General features: G+C 47.3%; 2 protein-coding genes across 2 annotated transcripts in view; one reads left to right on the top strand and one right to left on the bottom strand.

Moving 5' to 3' along the window:
• The window catches only part of LOC142907476 (uncharacterized), a 478,656-nt gene that overhangs the window by 323,738 nt on the left and 132,418 nt on the right, over positions 1 to 22,500 (top strand). The gene's annotated exons all lie outside the window — the stretch shown is intronic.
• The window catches only part of LOC116937371 (structural maintenance of chromosomes protein 5-like), a 38,159-nt gene that overhangs the window by 10,823 nt on the left and 4,836 nt on the right, over positions 1 to 22,500 (bottom strand). The window contains exons 3-6 of the mRNA XM_076057029.1: positions 20,072 to 20,194; positions 12,772 to 12,897; positions 9,601 to 9,693; positions 7,143 to 7,247 (exon numbers count right to left, since the gene is read on the bottom strand). Of these exons, the coding sequence (XP_075913144.1) occupies positions 7,143 to 7,247; positions 9,601 to 9,693; positions 12,772 to 12,897; positions 20,072 to 20,194 (447 nt within the window). The remainder of the gene's footprint in view (positions 1 to 7,142; positions 7,248 to 9,600; positions 9,694 to 12,771; positions 12,898 to 20,071; positions 20,195 to 22,500) is intronic.

The raw sequence follows: 22,500 nt of genomic DNA, 5'->3' as shown, positions 1-22,500 counted from the left end.
ACAGACACGCAGATACACACATACACATACAGATACACACACACAGATACACACATACACATACACACACACACAGATACACACACACACATACAGATACACACACAGATACACACATACACACACACACACACACAGATACACACACACACATACACACACACAGATACACACACACACAGGTATAGATATAGACACATACACACACACAGATACACACACACAAGGTACACATACACACACATACACACATACACACACAGATACACACACACAGGTACACATACACACACAGATACACACACAGGTACACATACACACATACACACACACACATACACACACACATACACACACACATACACAGATACACACACAGATACACACACACACATACACACACACAGGTACACACACACAGATACACACACACACAGGTATAGATATAGACACATACACACACACAGATACACACACACAAGGTACACACACACACACAGATACACACACACACAGGTACACATACACACACACACACAGATACACACACACACAGATACACACACACATACAGATATAGACACAGATACACACACAGGTACACATACAGATACACAAAGATACACATACACACACACACAGATACACACACACATACACACACACACACACACACACAGATACACACACACATACACACACACACAGATACACACACACAGATACACACACAGATACAGACACAGATATATACACACACACACAGGTACACATACAGATACACACACAGATACACATACAGATATAGACACAGACACACACACACAGGTACACATACAGATACACACACAGATACACATACAGATATAGACACAGATACACACACACAGATACACATACACAGATACACACACAGATACACACACACAGATACACATACACACACAGGTACACATACACACACACACAGATACACACACACACAGGTACACATACACACAGATACACACACGCAGATACACACACACACAGATACACACACACACAGATACACACACACACAGATACACACACGCAGATACAGATACACACACAGATACACACACACACATACAGATACACACACAGATACACACACGCAGATACAGATGTAGACACAGATACACACACACAGGTACACATACAGATACACACACAGGTACAGATATAGACACAGATATACACACACACAGATACACACACACACACAGGTACTCACACACACATACACAGATACACATACAGATACACACACAGGTACAGATATAGACACAGATACACACACACACAGATACACATACAGATACACACACAGATACACACACAGAGGTACACATACAGATACACACACAGATACACACACACACACACACAGGTACACACACAGGTACACATACAGATACACACACAGATACACATACAGATATAGACACAGATACACACATGCACGCAGATACACACACACACATACAGATATAGACACAGATACACACACACAGATACACACACAGATACACACACACACACACAGGTACACATACAGATACACACACAGATACACATACAGATATAGACACAGATACACACACACAGATACACACACAGATACACACACAGATACACACACAGATACACAGATATAGACACAGATACACACACACACAGGTACACATACAGATACACACACAGATACACACACACACATACAGATATAGACACAGATACACACACACACAGGTACACATACAGATATAGACACAGATACACACACACACAGGTACACATACAGATACACACACAGATACACACACAGGTACAGATATAGACACAGATACACACACACACAGATACACACACACACAGGTACACATACAGATACACACGCACATACAGATATAGACACAGATACACACACACACAAATACACATACAGATACACACACAGATACACATACAGATATAGACACAGATACACACACACACAGGTACACATACAGATACACACACAGATACACACACACGTACACATATAGACACAGATACACACACACAGATACACATACAGATACACACACAGATACACACACACACACACAGGTACACAGATACACACACACACACAGATATAGACACAGATACACACACACACATACAGATATAGACACAGATACACACACACACAGGTACACATACACACACACACATACAGATATAGACACAGATACACACACACACACACAGATACACACACTGATACACACACAGATACACATACAGATATAGACACAGATACACATACACACACAGATACACATACAGATATAGACACAGATACACATACACACACAGGTACACATACACAGATACACACACAGACAGATACACACAGATACACATACACACACACAGATACACACACACATACAGATACACACACATACAGATACATACACACAGATACACATACACAGATACACACACAGATACACATGCAGATATAGACACAGATACACATACACACAGGTACACATACACAGATACACACACAGGTACACACACACAGATACACATACACACACAGGTACACACACACACACACAGGTACACACACACACAGGTACACACACACAGATACACATACACACATACACAGGTACACACACACAGGTACTCACACACACACAGATACACACACAGATACACATACAGATACACACACAAATACACACACACAGAAATACAGATACACACACAAATACACACAGATACACACACACAGATACACATACACACAGATACACATACACACACAGATACACACACACAGGTACACACACACAGGTACACACACACACAGATACACATATCTCTGTGTGTGTGTGGCAATGTGTGTGTGTCAATGTGTGTGTGTGTATCTATGTGTGTGTCTATGTGTGTGTCAATGTGTGTGTGTCAATGTGTGTGTGTCAATGCGGAGCCCCAATGCGGTTTCAGGAAAGGGCGGTCCTGCACAGATGCCATATTTTCTGTCTGTCTGCTACAGCAGAGGTGTAGGGAATTCCAACAAGACCTACATCTCTGCTTTATTGACCTGGTCAAGGCCTATGATACCATCAGTAGGCCTGGGCTCTGGGTCGTTCTTCGTGCTTTTGGAGTACCTGACCCTCTGCTCACGATCATTAAGGACCTTCATGATGGTGAGCGGGCCCGGGTAAAACTACGTGGCCGGGAGTCAGAGCCATTCCCTGTACACCTTGGGGTGCGACAGGGATGTCCTCTGGCTCCCACATTATTTAACATCTATTTTGACCACGTAGTTCGTGAAGCCTTCAATAGCTGTACCGGGGGAATCTCCATATGGTACAGATATAATGGGAGGCTAATCGATGCCCGGGTGCGGTCAAGGGATGGCTCCCTATTGCTCAACCACGTTATGTATGCTGATGATTTGGTAATAGCTGCTCAGTCAGAGGAGGAGTTGGAGACGCTGCTGCTGAGACTGGAGCGTGCCACTAAGAGGTGGGGCCTTACCATCAGCCCCACCAAAACTAAGCACCTGCCTGGGTATTTTGTACCATCGGACACTCCACCCCCACAACTCCCAATCGGTGATGGGGCAGTGGTGGAGAGAGTGGAGAGTTTCCCATACCTGGGCAGTGTGCTTATGACTGGCTCCAGTTTAACAGCAGAGGTCTCACTCCGAATCAGTCGAGCGGCAATATCTTTTCATCGGCTGCGTAACGCTGTGTGGAAGCTACCTGGTCTGTCGCTCCGCACTAAGCTTCAGGTCTTCTCGGCCACGGTCATTCCCTCCCTTCTCTACGCTTGCGAAACGTGGACCCCCCTAATGGAACATCTTCGCCGGTTAGAAACATTTAGGCTGGCCTGCCTACGATCCATCCTGGGTTTAACCAGACTGGATTGTGTGAGGAGCTCACAAATCCTTGAAAGATCTGGGCAGGGTCCCATCGGTGAGCTCCTCCGGCAGGCAAGGCTGCGATGGCTGGGTCATGTAGCCCGCATGCCCAGCCACCGCATGCCGAAACAGCTTTTGTTTGGCCGGATTGAGGGGGCTAAGTGGGCGCGGCACGGGCTAGAGAAGAGATGGAGTGACGTGGTACAGGAGGACGTGGAGCTGAGTGGACTTGCCGATGACTGGTACCAGCAGTGTCAAGATCGGCCTCTGTGGAGGAGGCTCGTGAAGGACGCTACTGGGCAGTTGGAGGCAGTCGCCCTCCAACAACAACGGATGGCGGAGGAGCGACGCTCACAACAACGAGCGGAGCGCCGGGTGGCTAAAGCACAGCAGGTTGCCACAGTAGGGGGCACAGGTGGTGCATCAGCCACTCATCTCAGTCATCTCAGTCAGTCGACCCGTGGCACCTGGGTCTGCCCCGTGACCTCCTGCCAGCGGGCGTTCGACACTTCACGTGGCCTCAGGGTGCACATAGCCTGGCACAAGCGTCGTGGTGACGTCACCGCCACTTAGTGGCGAATGGCGGTTGTTGTTGTTGTTGTGTCTTTGTCTATGTGTGTCTATGTGTGTGTGTCTATGTCCCACCGTGTCTAAGTGTGTGTCTATGTGTGCGTGTCTATGTGTGTGTCTATGTGTGTGTGTCTGTGTGTGTGTCTATGTGTGTGTCTATGTGTGTCTATGTGTCTATGTCCCACCGTGTCTAAGTGTCTCTGCTGCTCCCCCAGGGTCTGTGTGTGTCTATGTGTGTGTGTCTATGTGTGTGTGTCTATGTGTGTGTGTCTATGTGTGTGTGTCTATGTGTGTGTGTCTATGTGTGTGTGTGTCTATGTGTGTGTGTCTATGTGTGTGTGTCTATGTGTGTCTATGTGTGTCTATGTGTGTTTCTGTGTCTATGTGTGTCTATGTCCCACCGTGTCTAAGTGTCTCTGCTGCTCCCCCAGGGTCTGTCTGTGTGTGTCTATGTGTGTGTGTGTCTATGTGTGTGTGTGTCTATGTGTGTGTCTATGTGTGTGTGTCTATGTGTGTCTATGTGTCCCACCGTGTCTAAGTGTCTCTGCTGCTCCCCCAAGGTCGGTCTGTGTGTGTGTCTATGTGTGTGTGTCTATGTGTGTGTCTATGTGTGTGTGTCTATGTGTGTCTGTCTGTGTGTGTGTCTGTGTGTCTATGTGTGTGTGTCTATGTGTGTGTGTGTCTATGTGTGTGTCTGTGTGTGTGTCTATGTGTGTGTGTCTATGTGTGTGTGTCTATGTGTGTGTCTATGTGTGTGTGTATATGTGTGTGTGTCTATGTGTGTCTATGTGTGTGTCTCAGTGTCTATGTGTGTGTCTATGTGTGTCTATGTGTGTGTGTCTATGTCCCACCGTGTCTAAGTGTCTCTGCTGCTCCACCAGGGTGTGTCTGTGTGTGTGTGTCTATGTGTGTGTGTCTATGTGTGTGTGTCTATGTGTGTGTGTCTATGTGTGTGTGTCTATGTGTCTGTGTGTGTGTCTATGTGTGTGTGTGTCTATGTGTGTGTGTCTATGTGTGTGTGTGTGTCTATATGTGTGTGTCTATGTGTGTGTGTGTCTATGTGTGTGTGTGTCTATGTGTGTGTGTCAATGTGTGTGTCTATGTGTGTGTGTCTATGTGTCTGTGTGTCTATGTCCCACCGTGTCTAAGTGTCTCTGCTGCTCCCCCAGGGTCTGTCTCAGTGTCTATGTGTGTGTGTGTCTATGTGTGTGTCTATGTGTGTGTGTCTATGTGTCTATGTGTGTCTATGTCCCACCGTGTCTAAGTGTCTCTGCTGCTCCCCCAGGGTCTGTCTCAGTGTCTATGTGTGTGTGTCTATGTGTGTGTGTGTCTATGTGTGTGTGTCCCACCGTGTCTAAGTGTCTCTGCTGCTCCCCCAGGGTCTGTCTGTGTGTCTATGTGTGTGTGTCTATGTGTGTGTGTGTCTATGTGTGTGTCTATGTGTCTATGTGTCTATGTGTGTGTCTATGTGTGTGTCTATGTGTGTCTATGTGTGTGTGTGTCTATGTGTGTGTCTATGTGTGTGTGTCTATGTGTGTGTGTCTATGTGTGTGTGTGTCTATGTGTGTGTCTATGTGTGTCTATGTGTGTGTGTCTATGTGTGTGTCTATGTGTGTGTCTATGTGTGTCTATGTGTGTCTATGTGTCTATGTGTGTGTCTATGTGTGTGTCTATGTGTCTATGTGTGTATGTGTCTATGTGTGTGTGTGTCTATGTGTGTGTGTCTATGTGTGTGTGTGTCTATGTGTGTGTGTGTGTCTATGTGTGTGTGTGTCTATGTGTGTGTGTCTATGTGTCCCACCGTGTCTAAGTGTCTCTGCTGCTCCCCCAGGGTCTGTCTCAGTGTCTATGTGTGTGTGTCTATGTGTGTGTGTCTATGTGTGTGTCTATGTGTCTATGTGTGTCTATGTCCCACCGTGTCTAAGTGTCTCTGCTGCTCCCCCAGGGTCTGTCTCAGTGTCTATGTGTGTGTGTCTATGTGTGTGTGTCTATGTGTGTGTCTATGTGTGTGTGTCTATGTGTCTATGTGTGTGTGTCTATGTGTGTGTGTCTATGTGTGTCTGTGTGTGTGTCTATGTGTGTGTGTCTATGTGTGTGTGTCTATGTGTGTGTGTCTATGTGTCTGTGTCTATGTGTCTATGTGTGTGTGTGTCTATGTGTGTGTGTCTATGTGTGTGTGTCTATGTGTGTGTGTGTCTATGTGTGTGTGTGTCTATGTGTGTGTGTCTATGTGTGTGTGTCTATGTGTGTGTCTATGTGTGTGTCTATGTCCCACCGTGTCTAAGTGTCTCTGCTGCTCCCCCAGGGTCTGTCTCAGTGTCTATGTGTGTGTGTGTCTATGTGTGTCTATGTGTGTGTGTCTATGTGTGTGTGTCCCACCATGTCTAAGTGTCTCTGCTGCTCCCCCAGGGTCTGTCTCAGTGTCTATGTGTGTGTGTGTCTATGTGTGTCTATGTGTGTGTGTCTATGTGTGTGTGTCCCACCGTGTCTAAGTGTCTCTGCTGCTCCCCCAGGGTCTGTCTCAGTGTCTATGTGTGTGTGTGTCTATGTGTGTGTGTCTATGTGTGTGTCTATGTGTGTCTATGTGTGTGTGTCTATGTGTGTGTCTATGTCCCACCGTGTCTAAGTGTCTCTGCTGCTCCCCCAGGGTCTGTCTCAGTGTCTCCACCTCCCCCTGGAGCTCCTCGATGGCCACGCGGCGATTCTCAAACTCCTCCAGCACCTGCAGAGCAATCTCAGTGGTGGGGGGGGTGGTGGGTGGGTGGTGGGTGGGGGGGTGGGTGGTGAGTGGTGGGGGGGTGGGTGAGTGAGTGTATGAGTGAGTGAGTGTATGAGTGAGTGAGTGTATGAGTGAGTGAGTGTATGAGTGAGTGAGTGTATGAGTGAGTGTATGAGTGAGTGAGTGTATGAGTGAGTGAGTGTATGAGTGAGTGAGTGTATGAGTGTATGAGAGAGTGAGTGTATGAGTGAGTGTATGAGTGAGTGTATGAGAGAGTGTATGAGTGAGTGTATGAGTGAGTGAGTGTATGAGTGAGTGAGTGTATGAGTGAGTGTATGAGAGAGTGTATGAGTGAGTGTATGAGTGAGTGAGTGTATGAGTGAGTGTATGAGTGAGTGTATGAGTGAGTGTATGAGTGAGTGAGTGTATGAGTGAGTGTATGAGAGAGTGTATGAGTGAGTGTATGAGTGAGTGAGTGTATGAGTGAGTGTATGAATGAGTGAGTGTATGAGTGAGTGTATGAGTGAGTGAGTGTATGAGTGAGTGTATGAATGAGTGAATGAGTGAGTGAGTGTATGAGTGAGTGAGTGTATGAGTGAGTGTATGAGTGAGTGTATGAGTGAGTGAGTGTATGAGTGAGTGTATGAATGAGTGAATGAGTGAGTGAGTGTATGAGTGAATGAGTGAGTGAATGAGTGAGTGTATGAATGAGTGTATGAGTGTGTGAGTGTATGAGTGAGTGAGTGTATGAATGAGTGAGTGTATGAGTGAGTGAGTGTATGAGTGAGTGAGTGTATGAGTGAGTGAGTGTATGAGTGTATGAGAGAGTGAGTGTATGAGTGAGTGTATGAGTGAGTGTATGAGAGAGTGTATGAGTGAGTGTATGAGTGAGTGAGTGTATGAGTGAGTGAGTGTATGAGTGAGTGTATGAGAGAGTGTATGAGTGAGTGTATGAGTGAGTGAGTGTATGAGTGAGTGTATGAGTGAGTGTATGAGTGAGTGAGTGTATGAGTGAGTGTATGAGAGAGTGTATGAGTGAGTGTATGAGTGAGTGAGTGTATGAGTGAGTGTATGAATGAGTGAGTGTATGAGTGAGTGTATGAGTGAGTGAGTGTATGAGTGAGTGTATGAATGAGTGAATGAGTGAGTGAGTGTATGAGTGAGTGAGTGTATGAGTGAGTGTATGAGTGAGTGTATGAGTGAGTGAGTGTATGAGTGAGTGTATGAATGAGTGAATGAGTGAGTGAGTGTATGAGTGAATGAGTGAGTGAATGAGTGAGTGTATGAATGAGTGTATGAGTGTGTGAGTGTATGAGTGAGTGAGTGTATGAATGAGTGAATGAGTGAGTGAGTGTATGAGTGAATGAGTGAGTGAGTGTATGAATGAATGAGTGAATGAGTGAGTGAGTGAATGAGTGAGTGTATGAATGAATGAGTGTATGAATGAGTGAGTGTATGAGTGAGTGTATGAGTGAGTGTATGAATGAATGAATGAGTGAGTGACTGAGTGAGTGTATGAATGAATGAGTGAATGAGTGTATGAATGAATGAGTGAGTGAATGAATGAGTGAGTGAGTGAATGAATGAGTGAATGAGTGACTGAGTGAATGAGTGAGTGTATGAATGAGTGAATGAGTGAGTGAGTGAATGAATGAGTGAGTGAGTGAATGAATGAATGAGTGAGTGACTGAGTGAGTGTATGAGTGAATGAGTGAGTGAGTGTATGAGTGAGTGTATGAGTGAGTGTATGAGTGAGTGAGTGTATGAGTGAGTGTATGAGTGAGTGTATGAGTGAGTGAGTGTATGAGTGAGTGAGTGTATGAATGAATGAGTGTATGAATGAGTGAGTGTATGAGTGAGTGTATGAGTGAGTGTATGAATGAATGAATGAGTGAGTGACTGAGTGTATGAATGAATGAGTGAGTGTATGAATGAATGAATGAGTGACTGAGTGAATGAATGAGTGAGTGAGTGAATGAATGAGTGAATGAGTGACTGAGTGAATGAGTGAGTGAGTGAATGAATGAGTGAATGAGTGAGTGAATGAATGAGTGAGTGAGTGAATGAATGAATGAGTGAGTGACTGAGTGAGTGTATGAGTGAATGAGTGAGTGAATGAATGAGTGAGTGAATGAATGAGTGAATGAATGAATGAGTGTATGAATGAATGAGTGAATGAGTGAGTGTATGAATGAGTGAATGAATGAGTGAATGAATGAGTGAGTGTATGAATGAATGAGTGTATGAGTGAGTGAGTGTATGAGTGAGTGAATGAGTGAATGAATGAGTGAATGAATGAGTGAATGAGTGAATGAATGAGTGAGTGAATGAATGAGTGAATGAGTGGAGGCGTCACCTGGGGGTTGATGTTGAGGAGTGATGCACGTGTCCGAGCGTCTTCGATGGCTGCGTCGATCTCATCCAGGGTCTCCGGGCCTCCCTCTAACGCCTGCAGCATCAACAACAACATCAACAACATCGTCAACAACAACAACAACATCGTCAACAACGTCAACAACGTCAACAACAACATCAACAACAACATCGTCAACATCAACAACAACATCGTCAACAACGTCAACAACGTCAACAACAACATCAACAACAACATCGTCAACATCAACAACAACAACGTCAACAACATCGTCAACAACATCAACAACAACATCAACAACAACATCAACAACATCAACAACAACAACATCAACAACAACAACAACATCAACAACAACATCAACAACAACATCAACAACATCAACAACAACATCAACAACATCATCAACAACAACATCAACAACAACATCAACAACATCGTCAACATCAACAACATCGTCAACATCAACAACAACAACATCAACAACAACATCAACAACAACGTCAACAACAACGTCAACAACAACAACAACATCAACAACAACAACATCAACATCAAAAACAACATCAACAACATCAACAACATCAACAACAACAACGTCAACAACATCAACAACATCAACAACAACATCAACAACAACAACAACATCAACATCAACAACAACATCAACAACAACATCAACAACATCAACAACATCAACAACAACATCAACAACGTCAACAACAACATCAACAACATCAACAACAACAACGTCAACAACATCAACAACATCAACAACGTCAACAACAACAACATCAACAACAACGTCAACAACAACAACATCAACAACAACGTCAACAACAACATCAACAACAACATCATCATTGTCTACATCAACAACATCAACATCATTGTCTACATCATCATCTACATCATCATCAACATCATCAACAACATCATCATCAACATCAACAGTCTACATCAACAACATCAACATCTCCATTGTCTACATCATCGTCATTGTCTACATCATCATCAACAACATCAACAACATCAACAACAACATCAACAACATCATCAGTCTACATCATCGTCATTGTCTACATCAACATCGTCATCATCATCATCTACATCGTCAACAACAACATCAACAACATCCTCAACATCAACAACATCAACAACATCAACAACAACATCAACTACAACAACATCTACATCGTCAACAACATCAACAACAACAACAACATCTACATCAACATCAACAACATCAACATTGTCTACATCATCGTCATTGTCTACATCAACATCATCTACATCGTCAACAACATCATCAACAACATCAACAACATCATCAACATCCTCAACATCAACAACATCAACAACATCTACATCGTCAACAACATCAACAACAACATCAACAACATCATCAACATCATCAACAACATCAACAACATCATCAACATCCTCAACATCAACAACATCAACAACATCTACATCGTCAACAACATCAACAACAACAACATCTACATCAACAACATCAACAACATCAACATTGTCTACATCATCGTCATTGTCTACATCAACATCGTCATCATCATCAACATCATCATCTACATCGTCAACAACATCAACAACATCATCAACAACATCATCATCAACATCAACAACATCATCAACAACATCAACAACATCAACAACATCAACAACATCAACATCAACAACATCATCATCAACAACATCATCATCAACATCAACAACATCATCAACAACATCAACAACATCAACAACATCATCAACATCAACAACATCAACAACATCAACAACATCAACAACAACATCAACAACATCAACAACATCAACAACAACATCAACAACATCATCATCAACAACATCAACAACATAATCATCATCAACATCAACAACATCATCAACATCATCATCATCAACATCATCATCATCATCAACATCAACAACAACATCAACAACAACATCAACAACATCAACAACATCATCAACAACATCAACAACATCATCAACAACATCAACAACATCATCAACATCCTCAACATCAACAACATCAACAACATCTACATCGTCAACAACATCAACAACAACAACATCTACATCAACAACATCAACAACATCAACATTGTCTACATCATCGTCATTGTCTACATCAACATCGTCATCATCATCAACATCATCATCTACATCGTCAACAACATCAACAACATCATCAACAACATCAACATCATCAACAACAACATCAACAACATCAACACCATCATTGTCTACATCATCATCTACATCATCATTAACAACAACATCATCTACATCGTCATCAACATCATCATCGTCAACATCGTCAACATCTGCATCATCATTGCCTACATCAACGTCATCATCATCGTCAACATCATCTACTGATGATACTCCTACTGATGATGATGCTACTACTGATGATGATGCTACTGATGATGATGATGCTACTGATGATGATGCTACTGATGATGATGATGATACTGATGATGATGATGATAATACTACTGATGATGATGACACTACTGATGATGATGATACTGATGATGATGATACTACTGATGATGATGACACTACTGATGATGATGATGACACTACTGATGATGATGATGCTGCTACTGATGATGATGATGACACTACTGATGATGATGATGCTGATGATGCTGATGATGATGACACTACTGATGATGATGATACTGATGATGATGACACTACTGATGATGATGATGATACTGATGATGATGATACTGATGACACTACTGATGATGATGATACTGATGATGATGATGATGACACTACTGATGATGATGCTGATGATGCTGATGCTGATGATGGCACTACTGATGATGATGATGATACTGATGACACTACTGATGATGATGATACTACTGATGATGATGACACTACTGATGATGACACTACTGATGATGATGACACTACTGATGATGATGATACTGATGATGATGATGACACTACTGATGATGATGATGCTGATGATGATGATGACACTACTGATGATGATGACACTACTGATGATGATGATGCTGATGATGATGATGATACTGATGATGATGACACTACTGATGATGATGATACTGATGATGATGATGATACTGATGATGATGATGCTGTCACCTGCTGCATCTCGGGTGGAGCTTCGTCATCCGGACCGAGGCCGCAAACCTCCTTGGACTTGAGCAGCAAGTCTCTACAGACTTTGTAGAGACTTCTCTTATCATTCTGTAGCTTTACCAGCTCGGCCTGGAGACACGGGGAGACACGGGGAGACACAGAGAGACACGGGGAGACACGGGGAGACACGGGGGGAGAGACACGGGGAGACACGGGGAGACACGGGGAGAGACAGAGAGACACGGGGAGACATGGGGGAGAGACACGGGGAGATGTGGACATGAGCAGCAAGTCTCTACAGACTTTGTAGAGACTTCTCTTCTCGTTCTGTAGCTTCAGCAGCTCGGCCTGGAGACACGGGGGGAGAGACAGAGACACGGGGAGACACGGGGGGAGAGACAGAGACACGGGGAGACACGGGGGGAGACAGAGAGACACGGGGAGAGAGACACGGGGAGACACGGGGAGAGACAGAGAGACACGGGGAGACACGGGGAGACACGGGGGGAGAGACACGGGGTGACACGGGGGGAGAGACAGAGACACGGGGAGACACGGGGGGAGAGACAGAGAGACACGGGGGGAGAGACACGGGGAGACACGGGGAGAGACAGAGAGACACGGGGAGACACGGGGAGATACGGGGGGAGAGACACGGGGAGACACGGGGAGAGACAGAGAGACACGGGGAGACACGGGGAGACACGGGGAGAGAGACACGGGGAGACACGGGGAGACACGGGGGGAGAGACACGGGGAGACACGGGGAGATGTGGACATGAGCAGCAAGTCTCTACAGACTTTGTAGAGACTTCTCTTCTCGTTCTGGAGCTTCAGCAGCTCGGCCTGGAGACACGGGGGGAGAGACAGAGACACGGGGAGACACGGGGAGACACGGGGAGACACGGGGAGACACGGGGGAGACACGGGGAGACACGGGGAGACACGGGAAGAGACAGAGAGACACGGGGAGACATGGGGAGACACGGGGAGACACGGGGAGACACGGGGAGACACGGGGAGACACGGGGAGACACGGGGAGACACGGGGAGACACGGGGAGACACGGGGAGAGACAGAGAGACACGGGGAGACACGGAGGGAGACACGGGGAGATGTGGACTTGAGCAGCAAGTCTCTACAGACTTTGTAGAGACTTCTCTTATCATTCTGGAGCTTCAACAGCTCGGCCTGGAGACACGTGGGGAGAGACAGGGACACGGGGAGACACGGGGAGACACGGGGAGACACGGGGAGACATGGGGAGACACGGGGTGACACGGGGAGACACGGGGAGACACGGGGAGACACGGGGGGAGAGACACGGGGAGACACGGGGAGATGTGGACATGAGCAGCAAGTCTCTGCAGACTTTGTAGAGACTTCTCTTCTCGTTCTGTAGCTTCAGCAGCTCGGCCTGGAGACACGGGGGTGACACAGAGACACGGGGAGACACGGGGAGACACGGGGAGACACGGGGAGACACGGGGAGACACGGGGAGACACGGGGGGAGACAGAGAGACACGGGGAGACATGGGGGAGAGACACGGGGAGATGTGGACATGAGCAGCAAGTCTCTACAGACTTTGTAGAGACTTCTCTTCTCATTCTGTAGCTTCAGCAGCTCGGCCTGGAGACACGGGGAGACACGGGGAGACACGGGGAGAGACAGAGAGACACGGGGGGAGAGACACGGGGAGACACGGGGAGAGACAGAGAGACACGGGGGGAGAGACACGGGGAGACACGGGGAGATGTGGACATGAGCAGCAAGTCTCTACAGACTTTGTAGAGACTTCTCTTCTCGTTCTGGAGCTTCAGCAGCTCGGCCTGGAGACACGGGGGGAGAGACAGAGACACGGGGAGAGACACGGGGGGAGACAGAGAGACACGGGGAGACACGGGGAGACACGGGGGGAGACAGAGAGACACGGGGAGACATGGGGGAGAGACACGGGGAGATGTGGACATGAGCAGCAAGTCTCTACAGACTTTGTAGAGACTTCTCTTATCATTCTGGAGCTTTACCAGCTCGGCCTGGAGACACGGGGAGACACGGGGAGACACGGGGAGACACGGGGAGACACGGGGAGAGAGACACGGGGAGACACGGGGAGATGTGGACATGAGCAGCAAGTCTCTACAGACTTTGTAGAGACTTCTCTTCTCGTTCTGTAGCTTCAGCAGCTCGGCCTGGAGACACGGGGAGACACGGGGAGACACGGGGAGACACGGGGGGAGAGACACGGGGTAACACGGGGGAGACACGGGGAGAGACACGGGGAGACAAGGGGGAGACACGGGGGGAGAGACACGGGGGGAGACACGGGGTGACACGGGGAGACAAGGGGGAGACACGGGGAGACACGGGGGAGACAGGGAGGAGACACGGGGAGACACGGGGGAGAGACACGGGGAGACACGGGGAGACAAGGGGGAGACACGGGGGGAGAGACACGGGGGGAGACACGGGGTGACACGGGGAGACAAGGGGGAGACACGGGGAGACACGGGGGAGACAAGGGGGAGACACGGGGAGACACGGGGAGACACGGGGAGACACGGGGAGACACGGGGAGAGACAGAAAGACACGGGGAGACACGGGGGGAGAGACACGGGGAGACACGGGAGACACGGGGAAAGACAGAGACACGGGGAGACACGGGGGGAGAGACACGGGGTGACACGGGGAGACAAGGGGGAGACAGGGGGGAGACAGGGGGGAGACAGGGGGGAGACACGGGGAGACACGGGGGAGACACGGGGAGACACGGGGAGACACGGGGAGAGACAGAGAGGCACGGGGAGACACGGGGGGAGAGACACGGGGTGACACGGGGAGACAAGGGGGAGACACGGGGGAGACAGGGGGGAGACACGGGGGGAGACACGGGGTGACACGGAGACACGGGGAGATGTGGGAAACACGGGGAGACACGGGGAGACACAGGGGAGACACAGGGGAGACACAGGGGAGACACAGGGGAGACACGGGGAGACACAGGGGAGACACGGGGAGACACAGAGAGACACGGGGGAGACACGGGGGAGACAGGGGGGAGACACGGAAAGACACGGGGAGACACGGGGAGGCACGAGGGAGACACGGGGTGAGACACGGGGGAGACACGGGGGAGACACGGGGGAGATGATGGTGGTGATGGTGGTGGTGATGATGGTGGTGACGGTGGTGGTGATGGTGGCGGTGATGATGGTGGTGATGATGGTGGTGATGGTGATGATGCTGGTGATGGTGGTGATGGTGGTGATGGTGATGGTGCTGGTGATGATGGTGATGGTGGTGATGATGGTGGTGATGATGATGGTGGTGATGGTGATGATGGTGGTGATGATGATGGTGATGATGGTGATGATGATGGTGGTGATGATGGTGATGATGGTGATGATGATGGTGATGATGATGGTGATGATGCTGGTGATGATGATGGTGATGATGCTGGTGATGGTGATGATGGTGATGGTGGTGATGGTGATGATGATGATGGTGGTTGTGATGATGATGATGGTGATGATGCTGGTGATGGTGATGGTGGTGATGGTGATGATGTTGGTGATGGTGGTGATGGTGATGATGCTGGTGATGGTGGTGATGGTGATGATGGTGATGATGGTGATGATGATGTTGATGGTGATGATGATGATGGTGGTGATGGTGGTGATGATGGTGATGATGGTGATGATGGTGATGGTGGTTGTGATGGTGGTGATGATGGTGGTGATGATGGTGATGGTGGTTGTGATGGTGGTGATGATGGTGGTGATGATGGTGATGGTGGTGATGATGCTGGTGATGGTGGTGATGGTGGTGATGATGCTGGTGATGATGGTGGTGATGGTGATGGTGATGATGCTGGTGATGATGATGGTGGTGATGATGATGATGGTGGTGATGGTGATGATGGTGGTGATGATGATGATGGTGATGATGATGATGGTGATGATGGTGATGGTGATGATGCTGGTGATGGTGATGATGGTGATGATGATGATGATGGTGGTTGTGATGATGATGGTGATGATGCTGGTGATGGTGATGGTGGTGATGGTGATGATGTTGGTGATGGTGGTGATGGTGATGATGGTGATGATGATGTTGATGGTGATGATGATGATGGTGGTGATGGTGGTGATGATGGTGATGATGGTGGTGATGGTGGTGATGATGGTGATGATGGTGATGGTGGTTGTGATGGTGGTGATGATGGTGGTGATGGTGGTGATGGTGAAGGTGATGATGGTGGTGATGGTGGTGATGATGATGGTGATGATGGTGGTGATGATGGTGATGATGGTGGTGATGATGGTGATGATGCTGGTGATGGTGGTGATGGTGATGGTGGTGATGGTGGTGATGATGATGGTGATGGTGGTGATGGTGGTGATGGTGGTGATGCTGGTGATGGTGGTGATGGTGATGATGGTGATGGTGGTGATGATGGTGATGGTGGTGATGATGATGGTGATGATGATGGTGGTGATGATGGTGATGATGGTGATGATGGTGATGGTGGTGATGATGATGATGGTGGTTGTGATGGTGATGATGGTGGTGATGATGGTGATGATGGTGATGATGGTGGTGATGGTGATGATGGTGGTGATGATGATGATGGTGGTGATGATGGTGATGGTAATGATGATGATGGTGATGAGGGTGATGGTGGTTGTGATGGTGATGATGGTGATGATGATGATGGTGGTCATGATGATGTTGGTGATGATGATGATGGTGATGATGGTGGTGATGATGGTGATGCTGATGGTTGTGATGATGGTGATGATGGTGATGGTGGTTGTGATGGTGGTGATGATGGTGGTGATGGTGGTGATGGTGAAGGTGATGATGGTGGTGATGGTGGTGATGATGATGGTGATGATGGTGGTGATGATGGTGATGATGGTGGTGATGATGGTGATGATGCTAGTGATGGTGGTGATGGTGATGGTGGTGATGGTGGTGATGATGATGGTGATGGTGGTGATGGTGGTGATGCTGGTGATGGTGGTGATGGTGATGGTGGTGATGATGGTGATGGTGGTGATGATGATGGTGATGATGATGGTGGTGATGATGGTGATGATGGTGATGGTGGTGATGATGATGATGGTGGTTGTGATGGTGATGATGGTGGTGATGATGGTGATGATGGTGGTGATGGTGATGATGGTGGTGATGATGATGATGGTGGTGATGATGGTGATGGTAATGATGATGATGGTGATGAGGGTGATGGTGGTTGTGATGGTGATGATGGTGATGATGATGATGATGGTGGTCATGATGATGATGGTGATGATGATGATGGTGATGATGGTGGTGATGATGGTGATGCTGATGGTTGTGATGATGGTGATGGTGAAGGTGATGATGGTGATGATGGTGATGATGATGGTGATGATGATGATGGTGATGATGATGATGATGGTGGTGATGATGGTGATGGTGGTGATGCTGGTGATGGTGGTGATGGTGGTAATGGTAGTGATGGTGATGATGATGATGCTGGTGATGTTGATGGTGGTGATGATGGTGATGATGGTGATGGTGGTGATGATGATGATGATGGTGGTGATGGTGATGGTGGTGATGGTGGTGGTGGTGATGGTGATGATGGTGATGATGGTGAAGGTGGTGATGATGATGATGGTGATGATGGTGATGGTGGTTGTGATGGTGATGATGATGGTGATGATGATGGTGATGATGGTGATGGTGGTGATGGTGATGATGGTTGTGATGGTGATGATGGTGGTGGTGATGGTGGTGATGGTGGTTGTGATGGTGATGATGATGGTGATGATGGTGGTGATGATGGTGATGATGGTGATGGTGATGATGGTGATGATGATGGTGATGATGATGGTGATGATGATGATGGTGATGATGGTGATGATGATGGTGATGATGATGATGGTGAAGGTGATGATGATGATGGTGGTTGTGATGATGATGGTGATGGTGAAGGTGATGATGATGATGGTGATGGTGGTTGTGATGGTGATGATGATGGTGATGGTGGTTGTGATGGTGATGGTGATGATGATGGTGATGATGGTGATGATGATGGTGATGATGGTGATGGTGATGATGGTGGTGATGATGGTGATGATGGTGATGATGGTGATGATGGTGATGGTGGTGATGGTGGTGATGGTGGTGATGGTGGTGATGGTGATGGTGGTGATGATGGTGATGGTGGTGATGATGATGGTGATGATGGTGATGATGATGGTGATGATGATGATGGTGATGATGGTGATGGTGATGATGGTGATGTTGATGATGGTGGTGATGGTGATGTTGATGGTGATGATGGTGGTGGTGATGATGGTGATGGTGATGATGATGGTGATGATGGTGATGATGGTGGTGATGGTGATGGTGGTGATGTTGATGGTGATGGTGATGTTGATGATGGTGATGGTGATGTTGATGGTGGTGATGGTGGTGATGTTGATGGTGATGATGTTGATGGTGATGATGTTGATGGTGGTTGTGATGGTGATGTTGATGTTGATGATGGTGATGGTGATGATGTTGATGGTGATGATGGTGGTGATGGTGGTGATGGTGATGATGGTGATGGTGGTTGTGATGGTGATGATGGTGATGTTGATGATGGTGGTGATGATTGTGATGATGGTGGTGATGGTGGTGGTGATGGTGGTGATGATGGTGGTGATGGTGGTGATGGTGATGATGGTGGTGGTGATGGTGATGATGGTGATGGTGGTTGTGATGGTGATGATGGTGATGTTGATGATGGTGGTGATGGTGGTGATGATGGTGGTGATGGTGATGGTGGTTGTGATGGTGATGTTGATGGTGATGATGATGGTGATGATGGTGATGATGGTGATGATGATGGTGATGATGGTGATGGTGAAGGTGATGATGATGATGGTGATGGTGGTTGTGATGGTGATGTTGATGGTGATGATGGTGGTGGTGATGATGGTGATGTTGATGGTGATGATGGTGGTGATGGTGATGTTGATGGTGATGATGGTGGTGATGATGGTGGTGATGTTGATGGTGATGATGGTGATGGTGGTGATGGTTGTGATGGTGATGATGTTGATGGTGATGATGGTGGTGATGGTGGTGATGGTGATGGTGGTGATGATGGTGATGGTGGTTGTGATGGTGGTGATGATGGTGGTGATGGTGGTGATGATGGTGATGATGGTGGTGATGATGGTGGTGATGGTGGTGATGGTGATGATGATTGTGGTGATGGTGGTGATGGTGATGTTGATGGTGGTGGTGATGTTGTCACCCGAGCGGCCTGCAGGCTCTTCGTGCTCTCAGCGAGGGAGGCGTTGAATGCGGAGTGGCTCTGAGCGAGCTCAGCAATCTGCAGCTCCATCATCACCACCTCCTTCTGCAGTGTCAGCAGGACCTGTGGTGTGACATCACCATCATCACTACCATCACCATCATCATCATCACCACCATCATCATCATCATCACCATCATCACCATCACTACCATCACCATCATCACCACCATCACCATCATCACCACCATCACCACCTTTATCACCACCACCTTCACCACCATCACCACCATCACCATCACCCACCCTTTCACCACCATCATCACCACCATCACCATCACCACCATCACCATCACCACCACCATCACCACCATCATCACCACCATCACCACCATCATCATCAACATCATCACTACCATCACCACCATCAACACCATCAACATCACCATCATCATCATCATCACCACCATCATCATCACCACCACCATCACTACCATCACCATCACCACCTCCTGCTGCAGCGTCACCAGGACCTGTGGTGTGACATCACCTCACGTGTCACTTCCTGTATCATCACCAACATCACCACCCCCAACACCATCAACACCATCATCACCAACACTACCATCATCATCATCACCATCAGCATCATCACCATCATCATCATCACTACCATCATCACCACCATCACCATCATCATCACCACCATCACCACCATCAACACTATCACCACCATCATCACTACCATCATCATCATCATCAACACCACCATCACCACCATCATCACCATCACTACCATCACCATCACCACCATCATTATCACCACCATCATCATCACCATCATCATCACCACCATCATCATCACCATCATCATCATCATCACCATCACCACCATCATCAACATCACCACCATCATCACCACCATCACCTCCATCACCATCATCATCACCATCATCACTACCATCACCATCACCACCATCACTACCATCACCACCATCACCACCATCACCACCATCACCATCATCACCACCATCACCATCATCACCATCGTCACCACCATCACCATCATCACCACCATCACCACCATCATCACTATCATCACCACTACCATCACCACCATCACCATCATCACTACCATCACCACCATCAACACCATCACCACCGTCACCATCGTCACCACCATCACCACCATTATCACTACCATCACCACCATCACCACCATCACTCACTCACTCATCCATACACTCACTCATACACTCACTCACTCATACACTCACTCATACACTCACTCACACAATCATACACCCACTCACTCACCCACCCACCCACTCACTCACTTACCCACACACTCACTCACCCACACACCCACCCACCCATTCACCCACCCACTCACCCACTCAACCACCCACTCAACCACTCACTCATACACTCACTCACTCATACACTCACTCATACACTCACACACTCATACACTCACTCACTCACACACTCACTCACTCATACACTCACTCACTCATACACTCACTCACTCACACACTCGCTCATACATTCACTCACTCACACACTCGCTCATACACTCAGTCATTCACACACTCGCTTACTCACTCATACACTGACTCACTTAGACACTCACTGTGTATGAGTGAGTGAGTGTATGAGTGTGTGTATGAGTGAGTGAGTGAGTGTATGAGTGAGTGAGTGTATGAGTGAGTGTATGAGTGAGTGAATGTATGAGTGAGTGAATGTATGAGTGAGTGTATGAGTGAGTGAATGTATGAGTGAGTGAGTGTATGAGTGAGTGAGTGTATGAGTGAGTGAGTGAGTGTATGAGTGAGTGAGTGTATGGTAGTGGTGATGATAGTGATGATGGTGGTGATGGTGGTCACTCACTCATACACTCACTCATACACTCACTCACTCATACACTCACTCACTCATACACACACTCATACACTCACTCACTCATACACAGTGAGTGTCTAAGTGAGTCAGTGTATGAGTAAGCGAGTGTGTGAATGACTGAGTGTATGAGCGAGTGTGTGAGTGAGTGAATGTATGAGCGAGTGTATGAGTGAGTGTATGAGTGAGTGAGTGAGTGTATGAGTGAGTGAGTGTATGAGTGAGTGTATGAGTGAGTGAGTGTATGAGTGAGTGAGTGTATGAGTGAGTGAGTGTATGAGTGAGTGTATGAGTGAGTGAGTGTATGAGTGAGTGTATGAGTGAGTGAGTGTATGAGTGAGTGAGTGTATGAGTGAGTGTATGAGTGAGTGAGTGTATGAGTGAGTGTATGAGTGAGTGTATGAGTGAGTGAATGAGTGTATAAGTGAGTGTATGAGTGAGTGTATGAGTGAGTGTATGAGTGAGTGTATGAGTGAGTGTATGAGTGAGTGAATGAGTGAGTGAATGAGTGAGTGTATGAGTGAGTGTTT

This window comes from Petromyzon marinus, chromosome 79 (assembly GCF_048934315.1).
Source record: "Petromyzon marinus isolate PM22_M1 ecotype Great Lakes invasive population chromosome 79, UKy_Petmar_22M1.pri1.0, whole genome shotgun sequence".
Lineage (NCBI taxonomy): Eukaryota > Metazoa > Chordata > Hyperoartia > Petromyzontiformes > Petromyzontidae > Petromyzon > Petromyzon marinus.
The sequence above is the reverse complement of the archived record's forward strand: the minus strand, read 5'-3'. Positions and strand labels throughout refer to the sequence as shown.